Raw genomic sequence first — 20,426 nt, forward strand, 5'->3', positions numbered from 1 at the left:
TGTTCAATGCATGCTAATGACACTGGTCAGTAAACCATATTGAAGTAAAACGAAACTTCCTGGCACATCAAAACGGTGTGCCAGACCGAAACTCGAACTCTGGAACTCCCGAGTTCGAGTCTCGGTCCGGCACACAATTTTGATCTGCCAGGAAGTTTCATATCAGTGCACACTCCGCTGCAGAGTGAATATCTCATTCTGGAATCATATTGAAGTATTTTACTGACACCGCTTGCAAAATTTCCAACGTAAATGTTTCCTGTCTTGAACACTGTTCTCTATATTCACAGAGCAAACCACTGAAATATAAAATAATGTTACAGCTGTACTAGCTTGTGTTACTCAAAACAGATGTTCAGAGTTCAGGATTTTGTTACTCACCAACAAGCTTTTAAAAGAGTCCATCTGAGTTTGATGCCTACATTAGTTATGTGTACAGCCATCATTGTCCCAGTTGACAACCAGAAGTTTAAAACAAAACAATCCTGAAACAGACAACAGATTCTATTACTGTCTCCTCATTAAAATCCTGCGACATGCCACCATCTGAAACCACTGTTCAGGTTCATGTTTGAAATTTGTAAGTGTACTCACAGATCATCAGATTTGCACTACAAACTCCATTGGTGCAAGGTTGGCTGAATGACTTAAGCTGAATTTTTTTTCTTGTTTTCGTTGCATTGATCTCCTTCAATTTGTTAATGTGCTGTGCTTTTCCTCAAGTCCTGTGAGGCTTTGTGAAGTATCTATTTAACATATTCTGTTGCCTCTCAAATACAAACATAGATAATAAAATTTGTTGTCTCTCTCTATTTATTTATTGGTAAACTAATATCTACCCAGTGTAATACGCTGCACAACCTTCAGCAGTGTTGTGCAATAACTGCTGATAAAGAGCAATTTACAAACATGTTCTTTCAATGGGAAATCCTTATTACAGGTGACTTTCACCTCAAAGTGTCCAAGGCCTCTTACAAACTCCCAGTAACAATATAACTACTAGAACATGACTTTCTTACATTGGTCTTTATCAGAAAAAACCATTATTGTTAACATTAGAACCGATGTTAACTATTCTTTTGAATGACCTATATATAGTTGTATCAAAGATTGATTGTGGAGGTATGTCTTTACAGTTTCAGTCATTAATAGTATGGGTAATTAAGCTAGTGAGAGAACTAGAGACTTTCTTGACAAAAGTGTATTTTAAATTTGCTTTTCTTAGCGATGTAACATTTTCAATGTAAAAATATAAATAACATTTTAGTATTAACATTGATACAGATCAGTTGTGTTTTAAAGCTGTAAATTAAGATGCAGTTTAAATCTTATCTATTTTAATAAACCTTTAATCCAGCTAGATAGACAAAATTTGGAATGTTTTCCAAATTCTCCATCACCTCAGCTTTTAGTGAGATGTATATTCTTGAAAATGCACTTTTTTATGATACAAAATTTAGTAAATTATTTACTTCATAAATTTCAGTGTTGTTTCCATTATGTGATATTTTTGAAGAGTATTTAAGAATTTTGTTTCAGTGGCAAACTAGACTGAGAACCACTGTGTTTTAAACTGCCTCTCCATTTTTTAATATTGTTTTACTGTGTTATTTTAAATATGGTTGTGATTTTGGATTGTAAACAAACATTGCTAATCAGAAGAACATAATTCGAATTTTAGGATATTAGGTACATGACCTTTTGAAACCTAGCACTTTGGGATTTCGAGCTCAACAAGAGATCAGATTGCGAAGTTAATTGACTGATACTGTGCATGAAGCGTACAAACCTGTCAACTTCATACCTGTTATTTTCTAATGTATTACGAAAATTACTTGACAAGGAGCTTTCCCAGTGTTAAAGAAATGTCCTGCTTGTGTGAAAAGTCTACTAATTTGCACGAAACATTACAATTAAACTGATTTCTTTGTACTTGAATATAATAGAAACAACGAGGTAAAACACCAACAGTTCCAAAACGTATTACACCTCGATGTGTACTTTAGTTGAAGACATCCTTCTCTGGAAAATATGTCTCCTATAAACTTAGCCTGTAAATTTTTTTATATACTTCATAGTTAGCTGACACTACAACACCTAGTAATTCTTTTTCACGTGTGTCAGTCTCTTCTACGTTTTTTTTATTTGAAGTGGTTGTTTGTCTAACAATATAATTAACATGTTTTGAATATTTACTCTCATATCCACATTTCTTGCATAACTTGTAAACTATTGCCAGTGAAAACAAAATTTGAAAGACTGCTTGTTATATGACATAATATCCAATGCTACGTAACATACTTCTATTGAATTAGTAAGAGAGGTGCCAGAATCTTTTAGAAAGGCGAAGGTGAATAAAATTGCTTTTGCAGATGGCAGGATACAAACTAGAACCTTCAATTTTATAATTCCACCTCTGTAATCACTACACAGCAGTGATTATGCACAAATTGTGAATTTGATCTGTATTGTAGATGACCTGTAAGCTTTAAACACTGACACGACATTACCTTAGAACAAATTGTCCTAATACAGACGCCTTTTTGAGAGATCCCCGATGTGCTAGTGTTTTTAAACAGTATGTATTCATAGGACATGAGTTACAATATAAAACACACCAACTGAAGACGATGTAATACAATACGAATTTCCGAAGTTCTTTAGTCAAAGTATATCTTTGAAAGGAGCGGAACCACAGTACCATTTGTAACATATGTATAAATATGCACACATATTCCCAGTTACATAACATACAAGTGAAATGTAAAAGATTTCATTTTCGGCAGTGGCATTGTTTCGTCCTGACAACTTTTAGCATATCTTTTCCTGTCGAGTACTGCTTCTGTCTGATAGGAAAACGTAATTGTTTTGGCGCACTGCCATTGAGTTGATGTGGAAGACTCCACTTGTAGGCGTTCAGGTTCAAAATGGTTCAAATGGCTTTAAGCACTGTGGGACTTAACATCTGAGGTCATCAGTCCTCTAGACTTATAACTACTTAAACCTAACTAACCTAAGGACATCACACACATCCATGCCCGAGGCAGGATTCGAACCTGCGACTTTAGCGGTCTCGCGGTCCCAGACTGTAGGGCCTAGAACCGCATGGCCACTCAGGCCGGCGGTGTTCAGGTGATCGCACCAAAAATGCTAACTCTACTTCAAGACAGTTTCAAGGGCATGTCATATCTTAAGATCGATTGTTTCTACTGTGCACACATTTTCGAATTTATTCTCGGTAGAATTTACTGGTTTATTCAATGCTATGATAAACCTAACGTTGCCTAGTTATTCATTTTGCCAATTTTCTATTAGAAACGAAAACAAGAAATGAAATGTGTCTGTAGTGTTATATCGAGAAATTTTCATTTCCATGTGCTCGCGAAAACATATTTGAAATTATGAGACATTTATACAAAGAAATATGCATAATGTACAAATGTTTTAGTAGCGGATCCAATTTAAGAAATATAGTAAGCAAAACACAAACTCTCTGTAACATTTATTTAACTTAGAAATTGATTATGAGCAGCATTTGTAGTTTCATGTCCAGGAGCTGCTGTGAATAAAGTTAGCAAAGAAGTAATAAATTTAAAAGTCATGTATTATGTTGCAATTTTTCACGCATCTCATTTTTATGACGTCCGAACAATGATAGATTAGCTATTTCCCCCCCCCCCCCCCCCACAGAGATTATTGCCAGGCAATAATGGGTATGTATACCAAGTTTGATTGAGATCGGTCCAGTGGTTTAGGAGGAGATATGGAACATACACTATATACACATTCATTTTTATGATATGTGTGGATTACCATACCGGCTAAGTCTGATTCACAATGGACTTCTACAGAATTGATGAGAACGAAAGATGACATTACTGTCAAATGTTGGTATATTCACACTAGACGAATATCAACACTACGTCACTTTAGTTGTTCTTGTACCTATCGCAGGAACTGAGATTATTAGACTCAATCTGTGATACAAAAAATCGGAACGTAGAATCAGAATTAAGGAATAGCAGCGATAAAGTTTATTAATAGCCAAATAACAGATGTACTCGGCAAGAAGCTGAGAAGTGGAACAAAAGAAAAAAAGTCCTTAAAACATCGCCATTTATTTCCTTCGGAAAATATATGCATAGCATAAACACATCAAACAATATTTAGTAAACAGTACGCTATGTATTAGTACCAAATAATGTCAAAGACGACTGTGCTGTTCGCCACAATCATTATTCGCTTTCTCACACATAGGCTCTTTTGTGGACGGGCACTGGTAGGAAAAACATGCAGATCCTAAAATTACGGGTAAAGACACACATAAGGACGAAATTCAGTACTTTATGCGATTAGCGCGATGTTAGCAGACGATGCAGTCGTCCCTACTCCGACAACAACGTCAAAACTTTGTTTCCGCGAGACCTTAAAGTTGACCTCCCATTCCTTTGACGAGCTTTGTAAATTCAGTCACTTGAAATTAACTGCACAATATTTTGATGTTCTTTTAAATGTAAATAGAGCTTAATACCTTAAAATTCAAAGTTGTGGTCCCTAGTTCCTGGCACAGAGACATTAGTTATGAGAATGAACAAATGAAGATCAGCCGGGCCAAAGTTAATATTGCAAGCAGTCTTTTGGCGCGAAAATATAGTGTGTGTATAATGTGTTATGATTTGATGACCGCAAAAGAAAGAAATATGTTTACATTACTGCTTGAAGAGAAAAACAGCTGATAGTAGTGAAGAATAAAAGTGTTTTATCTGAAGCAAAGTTATTCTGACGTGTGTTTAATTATTGTGTTACTGAAATATCCCGGAATCGTGCGTTTTACTTTTGGTGGTAGTGTCAGCTGTTTAGGTGTCATTTAAAGTCCGACGTTTGTTAGTGCCACAAGACACTACAAAAGAGAACATTACTGTGCCTGTTGCCCGCCACCCACAAAAATGGAGTATCCCTATGATGAAGACGAGGAATATAATATGGCTTATGCCGATGAAATGGAACTTATGATGGAAATGGAAGGTAATTACGGTAGTTGTCGTCTGCAGGCTGTGTGTTCGGATTGTGATTAACTTGGATGCTCCACTGGGAACTGAAATATTTGTCATTATTTCTTCCCCCGACTATGGCATGATAATTCGAACTTCGTGATTCTTGATAATAAATGATGCCATTTACCTAAAATTTGTATCGTCTTAAAAATACGCCATATTACGTGAGTTAGTTTGTTAGTTTAATGTTCCATGGATCATTTGCATAGAGAACCATAATGATGTGGACACGTCTCAGATTATTTTGTAAATACGTCTACACGCTTATCATTGACAAGGCTTTGGTAATACCTACCCGCCAGCTATTACACATTACAGTAACAGAATTTTTTCCATGGAGTAGGAGGAGATGTCAAGAAGAACTTTTTTCAGTTCATTTTCATATTTTACATTGCTGTCTGTCGGACATTTTAAATCACTGAATAAGTGATTAAATATTTTTATTGCAGCATTATGCACTCCTTTTGTGCTAAAACAACTTTAATGTGGTGTAATGAATGCTATTTTTTTCTTCTGTTATGGTATTGTAACTATGTGCATCATTGTTTCTTTTGAACTGCTGTGAATTATTTACAACAAATTTCTTGTGGTAATGAATGTAAGTGATGCAGTGGTCAGAAAGGTCAACTCCTTAAATAGATGTGTACAACATGATCATGTGTGGGCACCACATATTATTCTTACAGCATGATTTTGAGCAATGAAAACCTTCTTTCTGACACATGAGTTGCTCCAGCACATTCTTCTATATGACATTATTGGATGAAAGTACACAAAGAAGTCAACTTATTGAGTTGTCCCTCCCCAAGATTTGTAATTTTTCTAAGTGAAAATGTGGGTGAAATAAGTTGTTTTAGGAGTTCCAAAATATGTTTTTTTTCACATTTAAATTCTCATTAGCATGGACTTGTAAGCATTTTGAAGTTTTCGCCCTGTTTGTCAGTGCCTCCTCAAGTGTTACACATATAATTGACTTAGTACAACTGTTTAAAAAAAGTGAGGGTGTCACCATTCGTTGAAAACCAGCCAATTATACTTTTGAGTCCATTTTTTAGCATTTCTTCACTGCTTTGTGCATGTTTGGACTGATTACAATAATAGTGCCATCTGCACAAGAACAACTAAGTCTGCTTGTTGTGTATTAGATGAAAGATCATTACATATGTAAGGAATTATAGCAGACATTAGACTGAGTCATGGGGAGCCCCATATGTGGTTTCTCCCCAATCAGAAAATATACATGGACTACATTGATTGAAGTCTTGAGTACAACTTTCTGCACTCTTTTGGATAGCTATAATAACATCCATTGGTTGGCTGTAACATCAATCCCATAAAACCTAATAATGTGATTCACACAATGAATGGATTAGGTAGGACATAGAAAACATCAGCTGGCTCTGTTTTATTATTTAATGCTTGTAAAATTTGTTGAGTGAACATGTTAATGGTGTTCTCAGTAGGGCAACTCTTCTGAAATTTCAACTGCGATTTACTGAGAGTATTATTGTTGCTGAGTTGAGATGCTTCTCTAAAATACATTGCCTTCTCAAAAATTTGGGAAAATGATGTCAGTAGTGAAACAGGTCGGTAGTTATATATTGACATTACTCTCTATTCCAGTCTCTCTGGAAAAATGCCTTAAGTTAGTTGTGCATTATGTATGTTAGACACTATGGGGCTTATTATGTGGGAACAAATCTGTAGTAATCTATTGGAAACACCAAATACACATGAGCTTACATTTTTCAGAGGATATATTATTTTGTTAATTTCGGAAGAAGTCTATGATACATTCATACAATTGAATTTTATGAGAGTGACTTTTTCAACATACTGCTGTGAGTTTTCTCTTGAACTGGTTATTCTTATACTTTCTACTACATTTAAAAATGATAATGAAATATATTTTCCATCTATGACTCATTGTTTATAGTTCTTCCATTGCATTCAATAGTGATGTTATCTTGTTTAGTGGCAGGTTGTCCTGTCTCTTATTTCACTCCATTGCAAAGTACTTTAACCTCTCTAGTCATTCATATTTTTTTAATGACTGTTTAATATCGTTTCTGATTAGTTATGCGGAATACTGCTTTCAAAAAAAGATATGAATTTATCGTGGAGTAGAGTAAATTTTGTGTTGCAATTTGGTTCATTGTAAATTTCATCCCGGGTTATCTCATGTTAACTGTTGTTGAAAATGTATGTTCTGGAGTTACAATTATTCAAACTGATTTCCTGTGAGGAGTATCAATACCATTAGCTGTTATCTTACGTATCCTCACTAAGAGTGACCAGAGAGAGCATTTCTTACTGGATATACAGTTACGGTATGTTCTTGCTTTGAGCTGCAGCAGACAAAACATTATCCATTATTGCCCTACTGTCTTTATCCACCTGTGTTGAAAAGTTAATAATTAGGATCAAATTGTAGGATACAAATAAGGTTTGCAGCTCATTTTTCCTGTCAGAATCCTTTAGAAAATAGACTTTGAAGTCACCACAGACTGTTAACTGCTTGCCGTTTTCTGACAGCATAATAAGGACTCCAGATTTCTCATAAGCATTTCAAAATTTCCCAATGGAGATCTATATACAGTTATAGCCTAATTAAAAGTGAACTATTTTTCAGTATCAGTTCACAAGCACACACTTCAATTTGCTGATTACCACAAAATAAAAAATAAATAAAAACTTTTGTAGATATTGATCATGATATAGCTTTACAAATGCTTTGATTACTTATCATTTTTAACTGTTTTTATTTTTTATTTTATCCTTCTATTTTATTTCGGTCATGTACATCTTGTGCAGATATAGGACAAGTCAATACAGAATGAAACATTACATATGTTTTTGTTGTGGTCTTCAATCCTTAGACTGCTGTACAGTATTCATCTAGTATCTTGGTCCGATTTATGACCTTGATGAAGGAACCATCACAGTATTTGCATGAAATGATTTAAAAAAAGCACAGTAAACCTAAATTGAGATGGTAGAGAAGAACACACTCTGTTCTCCCACAAATGAGGTTAATGTCTCTGCATTGACGTATTCAGTTGACCCCTACAGTACGATGTTCTTTGATATACCACAATTTGTTTTAGATAACTAGTAATATAAACATAGTGTTGCTGTTCGTGGCTGTATAGTTTAAGGACTCCTGCTTATTACTTCTGAACCTTGAATTGTTTGCTACTAGTAGACATTTTTTTGGCCAGGAGTGCCCTCTTTTTCTTAGCTACTCTGCTTTTTATGTCGTTAGTTGTTGGTACCACAAAATTCTACAAAAGAGAACATTGCTGTGCCTGTTCCCTTCCATGATGCGTTATTTAGCTTCCAAGGTAGCAGAATTCCGTAACTTTGTCAACTTTGTGGTCACCAATTTTAATGTTATTTTTACTGCTAATCTCATTTCTACTACTCTCAGCTACTTTCGCCTTTTTTTGGTTTGCTCTCATTCCATACATTTACCCCTACCTCTGCATCCATACTCTATAAACCATTAAGGAGTGCTTTCAGAGGATAGATCCCATTGCATCAGTTATCAGGATTTCTTCCCATTCCACTCATAGTAATTGTTTAAAGGCCTCTGCATGTGCTGCAACCATCTAATCTTTTCCTGAAAATCCCTATTTGAGGGACTGTTGGAGTTGTATTATATTCCTAGAATCATCATTGAAATCTGGTTCTTGGAACTGTGTAAGTGGGATAGTTTACATCTATTTTCTGGAGTCTGCCAGTTCAGTTTCTTCAGTGTCTTTGTGACACTCTTCCATGAGTCATACTTTTATTTTTATTTTTTTATTTGGTATGCGTATTCCATGGATCCGTACATGCGAGTGATGCACCTGGATGTGGAACGTGTCAATACAATTGTACAAATACAATTAATGCTACAGAATAGTAATATAATACAATGACATAGATATTAATAAGTATCGCATTTTCTCATTTACAAGCTGTCGTTTAACTAGTATAGAAATTCACAATATAACATTATAACTACAATGTTGTATCGTCCATCTAATAATTAAGAGACTAAATACATCTATTATTAAGGGAGGGCATTACTTCTGGAAAAGAATTCATCTAAGGAGTACAGTGGATGGTCAAGCAGGTATTTTTTAATGTACCTTTAAACAGTGTTTCATTTTCTCTTGTACATTTCAGCTGTTCCATTAGGTTTGAAGGAGTATTTTGATGACACTGTTTGTATTTCTTCCAATGGTACAGTTTCAATGGGCACAAACCTGTGACCATTCTTTAGTGGTAGTTGGTACAGTATTGAGCATTATTACAGAATGGGTCACATGAGTGATTTGTAAGCACTCTTCTTTGAAGACTGATTGCATTTCATTTTCTCAGTATTCCAGCAATAAACTGAAGTTTATCACTTGCTTTATCCACAAATGAGCCTAAGAGATCGTTCCATTTCCTATCCCTATAAAGTGTTGCACACAGTTATTTGTAGCAGTTGGTTGATTCCAACTTTGACTCACTGATATTATAGTCATGGTATACGATTTTTTGGTGAAGTGGACAATTTTATATTTCTAAACATCTAAAGCAAGTTGCCAATCATTGAACCACTTTAAAATCTCTTCAAGATCTGAGTGAATATTTATGTGCAGCTTCTTTCAAACAGTACTTCATTTGAGATAACTGCATCATCTACAAAATGTCTGAGGTTGCCATTATAATTGTCCACAGGGACATTAATACACAACATGAACAACAAGGGTTCTAACACACTTCCCTGGGGAACACCCAATGTTGCTTTCACATCTTTTGATGACTCTCCACCCAAGATAACACACAGGATCCCCCTGTGAAAAAAATCTTCTATCCAGTCACAAATTTTGCTTAATACCCCATATGATTGTACTTTTGACAGAAAGCAAGAAGTACTGCATCTACCTGACTGCCTTGATCCAAAGCCTGTATGTCATGTGAGAGGAGTGTGAGTTGATGTTTCCAGAATCCATGCTGATTGACATGGAGCAGGTCATTCTGTTAGAGGTATCTGATTATGTTCAAGCTCAGAATATGTTCCAAGACTATACAACAAATCCATCTCAAGGGTCTTGGATGGAAGTTTTGCAGATTGCCTCTACTGACCTTCTTGGAAACGTGTGTGACCTGTACATGTTTTTTTGTTTGAGGGAGCTATGATAGGTTGGATTTAGATGAGGTGCCTTCTCAACTGCAAGTTCAGTGTAGAACCAGAAAGAGATTCCATTGAGCCCAGGAGCTGTCTTCAATTTTAACAGTTTATTCCACTCATCTTTTCAGTGGTATGCAGATTAAATTGTGGCAGGAACATTTAAAAATGGAGTTAGACATTCAGCATAGTGTGTGCTTATTAGGCAGTTCATTTCATTCTACAGGTCCTGCAATTTGTCCTCATTTTCCTTGAGGACAGTAATGTCATTAGCAAATCTTGCCATTGTTATCCTTCCACCTTGAATTTTAATCCCACATCTGAACATTTATTTTATTTCCTTCATTGCTTTTTCAATGTGTAGATTGAACAGTAGGGGTAGAAGAACACATCTTTGTGGTACACACTTCTTAATCTGAATGCATTACTGTTTGCCCCCCCTCCCCACTGTTGTTTTTACGTTTTGGTTCTTGTGCATATTGTAGTATTACTCACCTTTCGCTGTAGCTTAAACCTATTTTCCTGAGCATTTTGAACTTTTTTCAGTGCTGTACATTGTTGAATGCTTTATTTAGGTCAGTAAATGTAATGACTGAATTTTGTTTCCAGTACTAATTCAGAATTGCCTGTATGGTGACTTTACCTTTCCTAAAGCCAAAGTGGTCATCATTGAACAGGTCCTCATTTTTTTCCATTCTTTGGGATGTTATTCTTGTTGGCAATGTGGATACCTGAGCTGTTAAGCTGACTGTACAGTCATTCACGCACTTTTCTGCCCATACTGTCCTAAGGACCCTGCGGATGATATTTTTCTGAAAGTCTAGTACATCACTTTCTCCAAACTCAAAGATTCTACAAACCAGTTTGGATAATCATGTGGTTGCCATGTCCCCCAATGGTTTTAGAAATTTTGGAGAAATGTTGTTTAAGTCTTTTGCTTTATTTGATTGCAAGTCTTCCAAAGTTCTGTTAAACTTGTACTCTAATACTGGATTTTTCTGTTTTTCATATCAAATTCACATTCCTTCATTTATTACATCATCCTTCCCCTCATAGAGTCCCTCAGTGTACCCTTTCCATCTGTCTGCTCTCTCACATGCTTTCAATAGTGAAATTTCTCATAAACTCTTCATCTTGATGACATTTTAATTTCAATGAACTGCATTTCAAGATTTTTTTTTCCAATGATCATTTCTGTTTTGATTTCATCACATTTTTCCTGCGGCTATTTCCTTTGGCTTTCCTGAACTTCATATTTATTACATTCCTAAGTGATGTATATGACTTTATTTCGGAATTTCCCTAAACATTTTTATACCTCCTCCTTTTGTTAAGGAACTGAAGTATTTCTTCTGTTACTCAAGTTTTCTTCATCATAACCTTCCTTGCACCTGTATTTGTTCATCCATCTTCTTCTGTGATTGCTCTTTTTAGACACATCCATTCCTTTTCAAATGAATTGCCAGTTGTGTATTCATTATCGTAGCATCTACAGCAATAGAGTGTTTCAAATGCATCTAATAGTTCCTCAGTACTTCAGTATTCCACTCCTTTTCATATTGTTTCTTGTGGACGATTCTCTTTAACCTTAGTTTACTGTACATAATCACTAAATTTTGATCGGACTCTACATCTGCTCCTGGGTACACTTTACAATGCAATATCTGATTTCACAATGTTTGTCTGACCATTATATACTCTTAGAAGAAGAAAAAAGAAGTGCTATGAAGGAGCTATTGTGATGGTACGGAAAATGGTGAATGTCAATAAACAGATAATTAAATTTTCAGACATATTGGATGATTTATTAAAGAGAGAGAACTTTACAAATTGAGAAAATCGGTAACACTTGGTCCACCTCTGGCTCTGATGCAAGCAGTTATTTGGCTTGGTATTAATTCATAGAGTTGTTGAATTTGTTCCTGATGGATATAGTGCCAAATTCTATCCAGTTGGCATGTTAGACTGTCAGAATCCCAAGCTGATTTCAGGGCCCTGCCCATAATGCTTCCAACATTCTCAATTTGAGGAGAGATCTAATGACCTTGCTGGCTGAGGTAGGTTTTGCTAACCAGAAAGACGAGCACTAGAAACTCTTGCTGTGTGCCGATGGGCATTATCTTGCTGAAATGTAAGCCCAAGATGGCTTGCCATGAAGGACAACAAAAATATGTGTAGAATATCAGTGATGTACTGCTGTGCTGTAAAGGTGCTGTGGATGACAACAAAAGGGGTTTTGCTATGAACAGAAATTGCCCCTACATCTTCACTCCTGGTTGTTGGTTGCATGGCAGGCGACAGTCCGGTTGGTATCCCATCCTGTCCGGTGTGTCTCCAGATATGTTTTTGGGCTGGAATAGAATTGATTTCAGTGATGAGCCCTGCTTCTAACTGAGCCCCAATGACCAGTGGATATGTGTCTGGAGATGCCCTGGGTTTCAGTGGGATATCAACCTGGTTTTCCCGCAGCATGGTGCAACAATCAGGAGTAATGGTCAGAGGTGCCATTTCTTCTTACAGCAGGACCCTTCTGGTTGTCATCCACGGCACCCTTGGAGCACTGCGGTATGTCGATGATATTCACACCTTGTTTTGTTGTCTTCCATGTCAAGCTGTCTTGGGCTTACATTTCAACAAGATACTGCCCACTTGCACACAGTTTGCACTTCTATTGCTTGTGTTCATGCTTGCCAAACCTTACCTTGGCTAGCAAGGTCGTTGGATCTTACCCAATTGAGAATGTGTGGAGCATTAAGGGCAGGGCCCTCCAACCAGCTCAGGATTTTGATGCTCTAACATGCTGACTGGATGGAAGTTGACACAGTATCTCTCAGGAGGACATTCAACGATCATGTCTATCAATGCCAGGCCAAACAATTGCTTGGATACAAGGGCCAGAGGTGGACCAATACGTTATTGACTTGCTCAATTTGTGAAGCTCTTTCTTGTGAATAAATCATCTAGTGTCAGTACATGTACATCACATCTACTGATTTGCATCTCGTTCACTTTTTTTTGAAAAGATAGTGTATAATCCATTTGGAATCTTCTCATGTCTTTGGCCGTTTCCAATTATACCTCTTCCTCTTTTGATTTTACAACTATGTATTCACTATTACTAGCTGAAATTCTTTGCAGAACTGTATTAACATTTCTCCTCTCATATTCCTACTACCAAGCCCGTATTATCTTGCAACTCTGTTTTCTGTATCTTTCTCCAGTGAAGCATTCCAGTCACCCATGAATATTAAATTTCCATTTCCCTTTACATACTGAATTATTTGTCCAATGTCGGCATGTGCTCTCTCTATCTCTTCATCTTCTCCTTGTGAGATTTTAATATATGCCTGAGCTATTGAACTCAGTTAGATTACGTCTGCAGCTCGTGGTTTAGTGGCTGGCATTGCTGCCTCTGGACCACGGGGTCCCGGGTTCGATTCCAGGCCGGGTTGGGGGGTTTCTTTGCCTGGGGACTGGGTGTTTGTGTTGTCCTCATTATTTCATCATGATCATCATCATCATTTGTGACCGTGGCTAAATTGGACTGAGTGAAGAAATTGGACTGTGTGAAAAATTGGGACTTTGTACGGGTGCTGATGATTGCACAGTTGAGTGCCCATTGAAACCAATGATGATGATGATCATCATCATCATCAATTAGATTGCTGTCAATTCTGAGAATAACCCTGCCACTGAATTATTCACAGTAACTAACTCTTTGCCTTACCTTCCCATTCATAACAAATTCTACTCCCATAAGACATTTTGTGCTGTTGTCGATTTTAACCTTTATTCATCTGACCAGAAATCCTTCTCTTGTATTAATGCTGTGCCTTTAGGATTTTCATTGACCATCACTAAGTCTAGTATGAAACTTTACGTACCCCTTTTCAAATTATCTAGCTTCCCTACCAAATTCAGACTTCTGAAATGTCATGCTGTGACATATATAATGTGGCCTTTTTGTGTGTTATTCAGTCTTTTTTTTTCTCAAGACCACCTTTCCCTCGGCAATCCCCTCCCAGAGATCCAATCCAATTAGGTAACAACTTAAAATGTTGTGAACACATAGCTAAGCTAATAAAGCAGCTCAGTTCAGCATATTTCGCTCTTAGAAGTTTCTCTCATTGTGTTGACTCCTGAAAGAAAGGATGGTAGAGCACTTGCCCGCAAAAGGCAAAGGTCCCCGAGTTCGAGTCTTGGTGCGGCACATAGTTTTAATCTGCCAGGAAGTTTCATATTAGCTCACACTATGCTGCAGAGGAAAATCTCATTCCAGGTACTGGCTTGTTCCGTAGCCTCTTCTCTACAGCTCCAGTTGGCGGGAAGCCTTAGAATTGAACGGTTGTGTTGTTACAGTATGGAACCGTGCACCGACGGTCGCTCAATATGGTTTAAGCAGCATGCAGTCATTGAATTCTTGAAAAAAGATGGTGTCACCCCAAAGGAGATTCACCGGAGAATGAAAGCAGTTTATGGTGATTGTGATGGTGTGAGTATTGTAAGTTGTTGGGCGAGTGAGTTTAAAGGTGTTGAGGCAGGAACATACGACCTGCGTGACAAACAAAGAGTTGGACGTCCTGTGACATCATCCACTGAGTTTCACAAGCAAAATGTTGACAGATTGATTAAGGATGATCGTTGTATCACTCAGAGAGAAATTGCAAGACCAATCGGCATTTCACAAGAACATATGGGTCACATTATTGCTTTACCCCGGATACTGACTCCTGAAATGAAAGCACACAGACTTGAAATTAGGCAGGAGCTTCTCTCGCATTACAAGAATGAAGGTGATGCCTTTCTCCATTCAGTTGTGACATCTTCCACATCTGCCACTTCCTTGGTCCTTTGCCCCTTCTAGTTACTCCCAGTGTGTATCCATTACCTCAGTTAATGGTGTGTTCTTGGGTGTTCTGCCTAATTGTTTCAACTGACAGCTCCCCCCCCCCCCCTCCCCCTCCCCCCCCCTTTAAATTAAAATTCCTCATCTATTTCTAGCAAGTCAAAAACTGAGTAATCATACTGGCAGTAAATTTTCCATTTTAGGCACATCATAAGTTTAATTATGTATGTTGCATTGTTCTCTCTAGTTTATCATTTTCTGTTTCTCGTGCAGACACTCATGTGGGGTCATATAATTTGAGTAGAAATGTGGGAAAATAGAGCCTAGAGACACTGTCCATCACATTACCAGTACACCCATTGCTGAAACTCTCCAGGAGAAGTATACAGTAGGACAGTGGGACAAGAACTGGAGGGAAATGTGTTAGAGGCATCAGGATGGCTGGATGTTGATTGCATTTAACTCAGTCCTGCTCTCTCTCTCTCTCTCTCTCTCTCTCTCTCTCTCTCTCTCTCTCTCTCTCTCTCTCATATATCCTTTTTTTCATGCACTGTAAGGGAAAAGGGATACAGAATGAAAAATAAATACCTAGATGAGTATAGATCATGGTTCACAAAAGCTTTGTATATTGTGTAGCACACACTTCATTATATCAGTAAACAAGGTATAATCAAGATGAACTCATATATTCCAGAATGTGCCCTTCACCGAACATGCCATCCGTCATTTCACCTAAGCAAATACTGCATTGAACTTTGCAAGTACTCAACATTCATTCAGAGAAACTTGGTTTATGGTTTTTGCAGTGCAGTGGGTAAAAAGGTTCATTTCATATTTAACTGATCAGAAGCAGAACATTATATAAGATAGCTCATGCAACTCTCGTGATGAATCTTCTTCCAAGTTAGGAAAAATGACTAGTCTTGTTCAACTCTGGGACCACTCCTGTTTTTGCTATATATAAATGACCTAGCTTACTCTGATAGTGCAGAAATAGTTCTCTTTGCTGATGCGAGCATCACAGTCAAGCTCAACAGACCTAAAACCGCAGAAAGACCAATAGATTGAAATATACAAAAGTATTATTGATTGGTTCTTGGTAAATGGTCTGTCAATTTAGAAAAAAAAACATAGTTCATTCAATTCTGTACAAGACGAGATACATCATTATCAGTAACAATACAGCATGAGAGAAAGGAAATTTGTGGAACTAGTTGTTCAAAATTCCTGGATGTCTATATTGATCAGATCTGAACTGAAAATCACATTATAGGCCTAGATCTTCCAAAATGCTTGGGTTCAGCAACATTTACTCAATGCGTAATTGCTGATTTTGCTGATGGAAATTAGCTTATTTCATGTACTCCATTTCACTGATGTCATATGGAACTCTTGAGACAATTCCACACACACACACAAAGCATTAATTGCACAGAAATGTGGCGTAAGGATATCTGGTTTCTATTCTTGAACTTCATGTAGACAACTGTTCGAAAAAATGTACATACTGACAACACCCTGACAGTACATTTATTCTCTCACTTTCATAATGAATTACAGTTGCTGACAGATAATGGAAGTTATAAAAACAAACTAAAATCATTTCTGCTTGACAAATACTTATGTTCCAAAGATGAATTTCTGAATCGATAATATCTGTATCTTGTTAAGTTACATTTATCAGTTTTTTTTTTTTTTTCATTAAGAGTTTAAAAAATCGAGTTATGTGATTAGGCCCTGGTTTGTCATGTTTTCTCATGGAAAATGTATGTTGTTCTCGAAAAACTAAGCTGTCAGCCAAAACCAACTCACCGGATTCAGTGAGATATATATGTCTCTTAGAGTTCATTGTGAGCCCAAGTCCTGTGCATAATGTTGTCCACAACTGGATAATCGCCGGTGCCAGTTACATCAAAATATTGTGTTTATTGAAGACTGCAGATTTCCTTTAAATTACTTGGCAGTAATAAGCAACACAGTCAAGAGAAAGCAACAAAGAAGTGACAATATTATGAAAGGAAAGTTGCTACTCACCATATAATGGAGATGCTGAGTCGCAGATAGGCTGAACAAAAAGACTGTCACAATATAAGCCATTCCATCCTGGATTTTCCATTGTTCAACAAAGAAGTGAAATGGATATGGTACTGGTGGCCTCTTTTATTGGAGTTGTAGATCATGGAGCTAGCCTCGGGGCCAGTTTTTCATGTTCAACACTGAGTACGCTGGAGCTGTGGCATCTATAGTGTGCATTTAATGCCTGCTACTGATGATCAGACAGTTTCTGTCTCAACTGCAGGCTAAGGTGGTGGATAAATAGAAGCACTGAACAGAAGACAGGCAGTTTAAACAGATTATTCTCAGAATGAGATTTTCACTCTGCAGCGTAGTGTGCGCTGATATGAAACTTCCTGGCAGGTTAAAACTGTGTGCCCGACCGAGACTCGAACTCGGGACCTTTGCCTTTCGCGGGCTAGTGCTCTACCATCTGAGCTACCGAAGCACGACTCACGCCCGGTACTCACAGCTTTACTTCTGCCAGTATCTCGTCTCCTACCTTCCAAACTTTGCAGAAGTTTTGATCTGCCAGGAAGTTTCATATCAGCGCACACTCTGCTGCAAAGTGAAAATCTCATTCTGGAAACATCCCCCAGGCTGTGGCTAAGCCATGTCTCCGCAATACCCTTTCTTTCAGGAGTGCTAGTTCTGCAAGGTTCGCAGGAGAGCTTCTGTAAAGTTTGGAAGGTAGGACATGAGATACTGGCAGAAGTAAAGCTGTGAGTACCGGGCGTGAGTCGTGCTTCGGTAGCTCAAATGGTAGAGCACTTGCCCGTGAAAGGCAAAGGTCCCGAGTTCGAGTCTCGGTCGGGCACACAGTTTTAATCTGCCAGGAAGTTTCAGATATTTCTCAGCTTGTACACAGGACTTGTTACCAGTTTTGTGTTCTGGATAGTTTTCTTTAAGAGAGATGACTCATTTATTTGCAGCTTAATGTCCCATGTATTCAATGAGAAGTTAACGATGAGATTGTGCTCAAAATCTGGTTCACACATGAGAGCTGTTGTGTTGAAATCTTGATCTAACAATTTTCGAATAGACTCTGAATGGTATATCTATATCATAGAGATAAAATACTCCCAGTTATTTGTTTGACAGTATTTCGATCAGGTGGGTTGTTTAGACGTTGATTGACAACCAAAGAGAAAATAAATATCATTTTCCATTTGAAAAAAATAGTCTTTTTTTTCCTCATTACTTCCCTCCTATCTCCCCCATGTCAGTCGCTTGTTCCATGATTGCATTTATGTTGATTTGGTGCACCATTTTTTTATGCATTCAGCTAAATTGAGTATCTTTGTTGTACAAACATGGTTATGCATGTTTCTTTTTGTGTTAGTACCCGCTACTAGAAATATATAGGCTGCATTGACGCTACAAAATTTTCATGTCAGTTAAAACAAACGTGTGAGTAGTTTTGAATAGTACATAGCATGGCCTCTGTTTTAGTCATCTGCCTCTGAATTAAAGGGGCTTTGGTATTCTGTAAGTTATGGTCATTGTTACACTTCAATTACATTTTTTTTGTTTTAGTGACTGTATTCGAGCACACAGACAAACATTAAGTATACATTTAAATAAAAATTTGTATGAATTTAATCACCAGGCTGTTTTTGTGTTCAGGTAATTATTAGTACCCACCTTGAATATTTATTTAGTTGTATATAAACAATTGTACACTTATCAAAAGGAAGGCCTCACATGAGAATCTGCGGTAACATGTAGGTAACAAGTATAACAAATCCTAATGATTAGATTTGAAAGCAGCGGTAGCACTCCTTCAACCACTGGGAATGCTATGCAAGAACCATTTCTTCAGTAATGCATATTGCTTGCAGCTAAATTTTGTTATTTTACTTTATTAATTCAAGTAATTACAGATTGCCAACAGAAATTCTAATGACTTCACGCACTCTGTCACCAACTCTAGGCATTTAGTGTAACTTTTTATGCTTTTATTTCAGATTATGTCTATATCTTGTCAACTTGTGATACATAAAATGTGTTCAGGTACAACAACTACTTGGAGCTGAGGTATAAAATGTCATTCATTGTATAAGATCTTCTACATCCTTGACATCCATTGGTCAACAAAAGATGCTCGTGGGTTATGGTAGTTAGTAAGTGGGAAGCACCCCACTTTCGGGAGGTTTTTTGATTGATTTGTGCAGATCGGAATTGTACTGATCGTGTGCTGCCGATGATGTTCGCTGCGGACTGGCATTTCTACTTGCCGGGTGGAGTTCTTTGACCTGTGGGGTTGTGAGGGGAGGTATGGAGTGCACATGATCTCCATGACACCAGAGAAATCATCACAGCATTGATGTTCATATTTTATTGTACTGTTGTTCTGAGTCTCATTTGAGATGGGCATATGAGAACATCCAGCTGGGCTGTAACACATGTGTAGTTCATTCATTAAGAGAAGTTGGAGTTGTACATTGTAGGGAATACATTGACTTCAACTCCTCTGAGTGTGTTTTCAAATGGTGCAAGAACAGTCTCTTTCCATATCTTTGACATAACAAATTGAAGTCCACAGGGGAGAAGGTGTGTTACATTTCAAGGATACTGAGTAACAGGACCCCTGCAGCATTAATATTGTGTAGTGGCTGCAGGAAAAAGTTAGAGAAGCAAAAAAACTAGAAAGATATGGAAGTTACTACTGGACTGTTTCAGTGTCCTATTCCAAACACCACAATTAGGGAAATAAAGACCAAAGAGACATTCCAGAGCCACTGTGACCAGAAACACTTTGGATTAGTGTATTTCATATTTCTGTCCTGCCACCCACATTTAGATCTTCTGTGTTTTCTCCAAATTAATGCAGCTGAACACCAGGATGGTTCCTTTTGAAAGACCACAGCTGATTTCCTTCTTCATCTTTACATAATTCAAGCCTCTAATGATCTTATCATCAGTAACACATTAAGTTCCAATGTTCCTTTCTTCATATGATGCTAAGTCCAACCTCATTATTAAAACAGAATAAATGTAAAACTGTTTGCTTTTATGCAGCGAGAGAATCGGTAATCGATTGAACACACATTTCTGTAATTTTGTGCACTTAGAAAGCACTTGGAAACAATGTGACCCTCTAATAAATGAATATATTGACCTCTCTTGTTAAAAATGAAAAAATATTCCACCCATAAGTCACACTAGATGATTAGGAATATACTTATTGACCACCATACTACGGGGCTGCTTACATTATTTCTTTTAAATTTTTAATACCTTTATCATTAAGTAGACTGCAATCTGAGGGGGCTTTCTCTGAACTTAACATACACAATGCAGGCAT

General features: G+C 37.2%; 1 protein-coding gene across 2 annotated transcripts in view; it reads left to right on the forward strand.

The window, feature by feature from the left end:
• Window positions 1-4,613: 4,613 nt before the first annotated feature.
• Window positions 4,614-20,426, forward strand: part of LOC126336764 (chromosome transmission fidelity protein 18 homolog) — a 443,331-nt gene continuing 427,518 nt past the window's right edge. Inside the window, exon 1 of one of the 2 annotated variants that reach the window (XM_050000773.1) lies at window positions 4,614-5,025. In XM_050000773.1, coding sequence (XP_049856730.1) covers window positions 4,947-5,025 — 79 coding nt within the window. In that variant the 5' untranslated portion in view covers window positions 4,614-4,946. The remainder of the gene's footprint in view (window positions 5,026-20,426) is intronic. The other variant, XM_050000774.1, reaches the window with a different exon arrangement.

This window comes from Schistocerca gregaria, chromosome 2, assembly GCF_023897955.1.
Source record: "Schistocerca gregaria isolate iqSchGreg1 chromosome 2, iqSchGreg1.2, whole genome shotgun sequence".
Classification (NCBI taxonomy): Eukaryota; Metazoa; Arthropoda; class Insecta; order Orthoptera; family Acrididae; genus Schistocerca; species Schistocerca gregaria.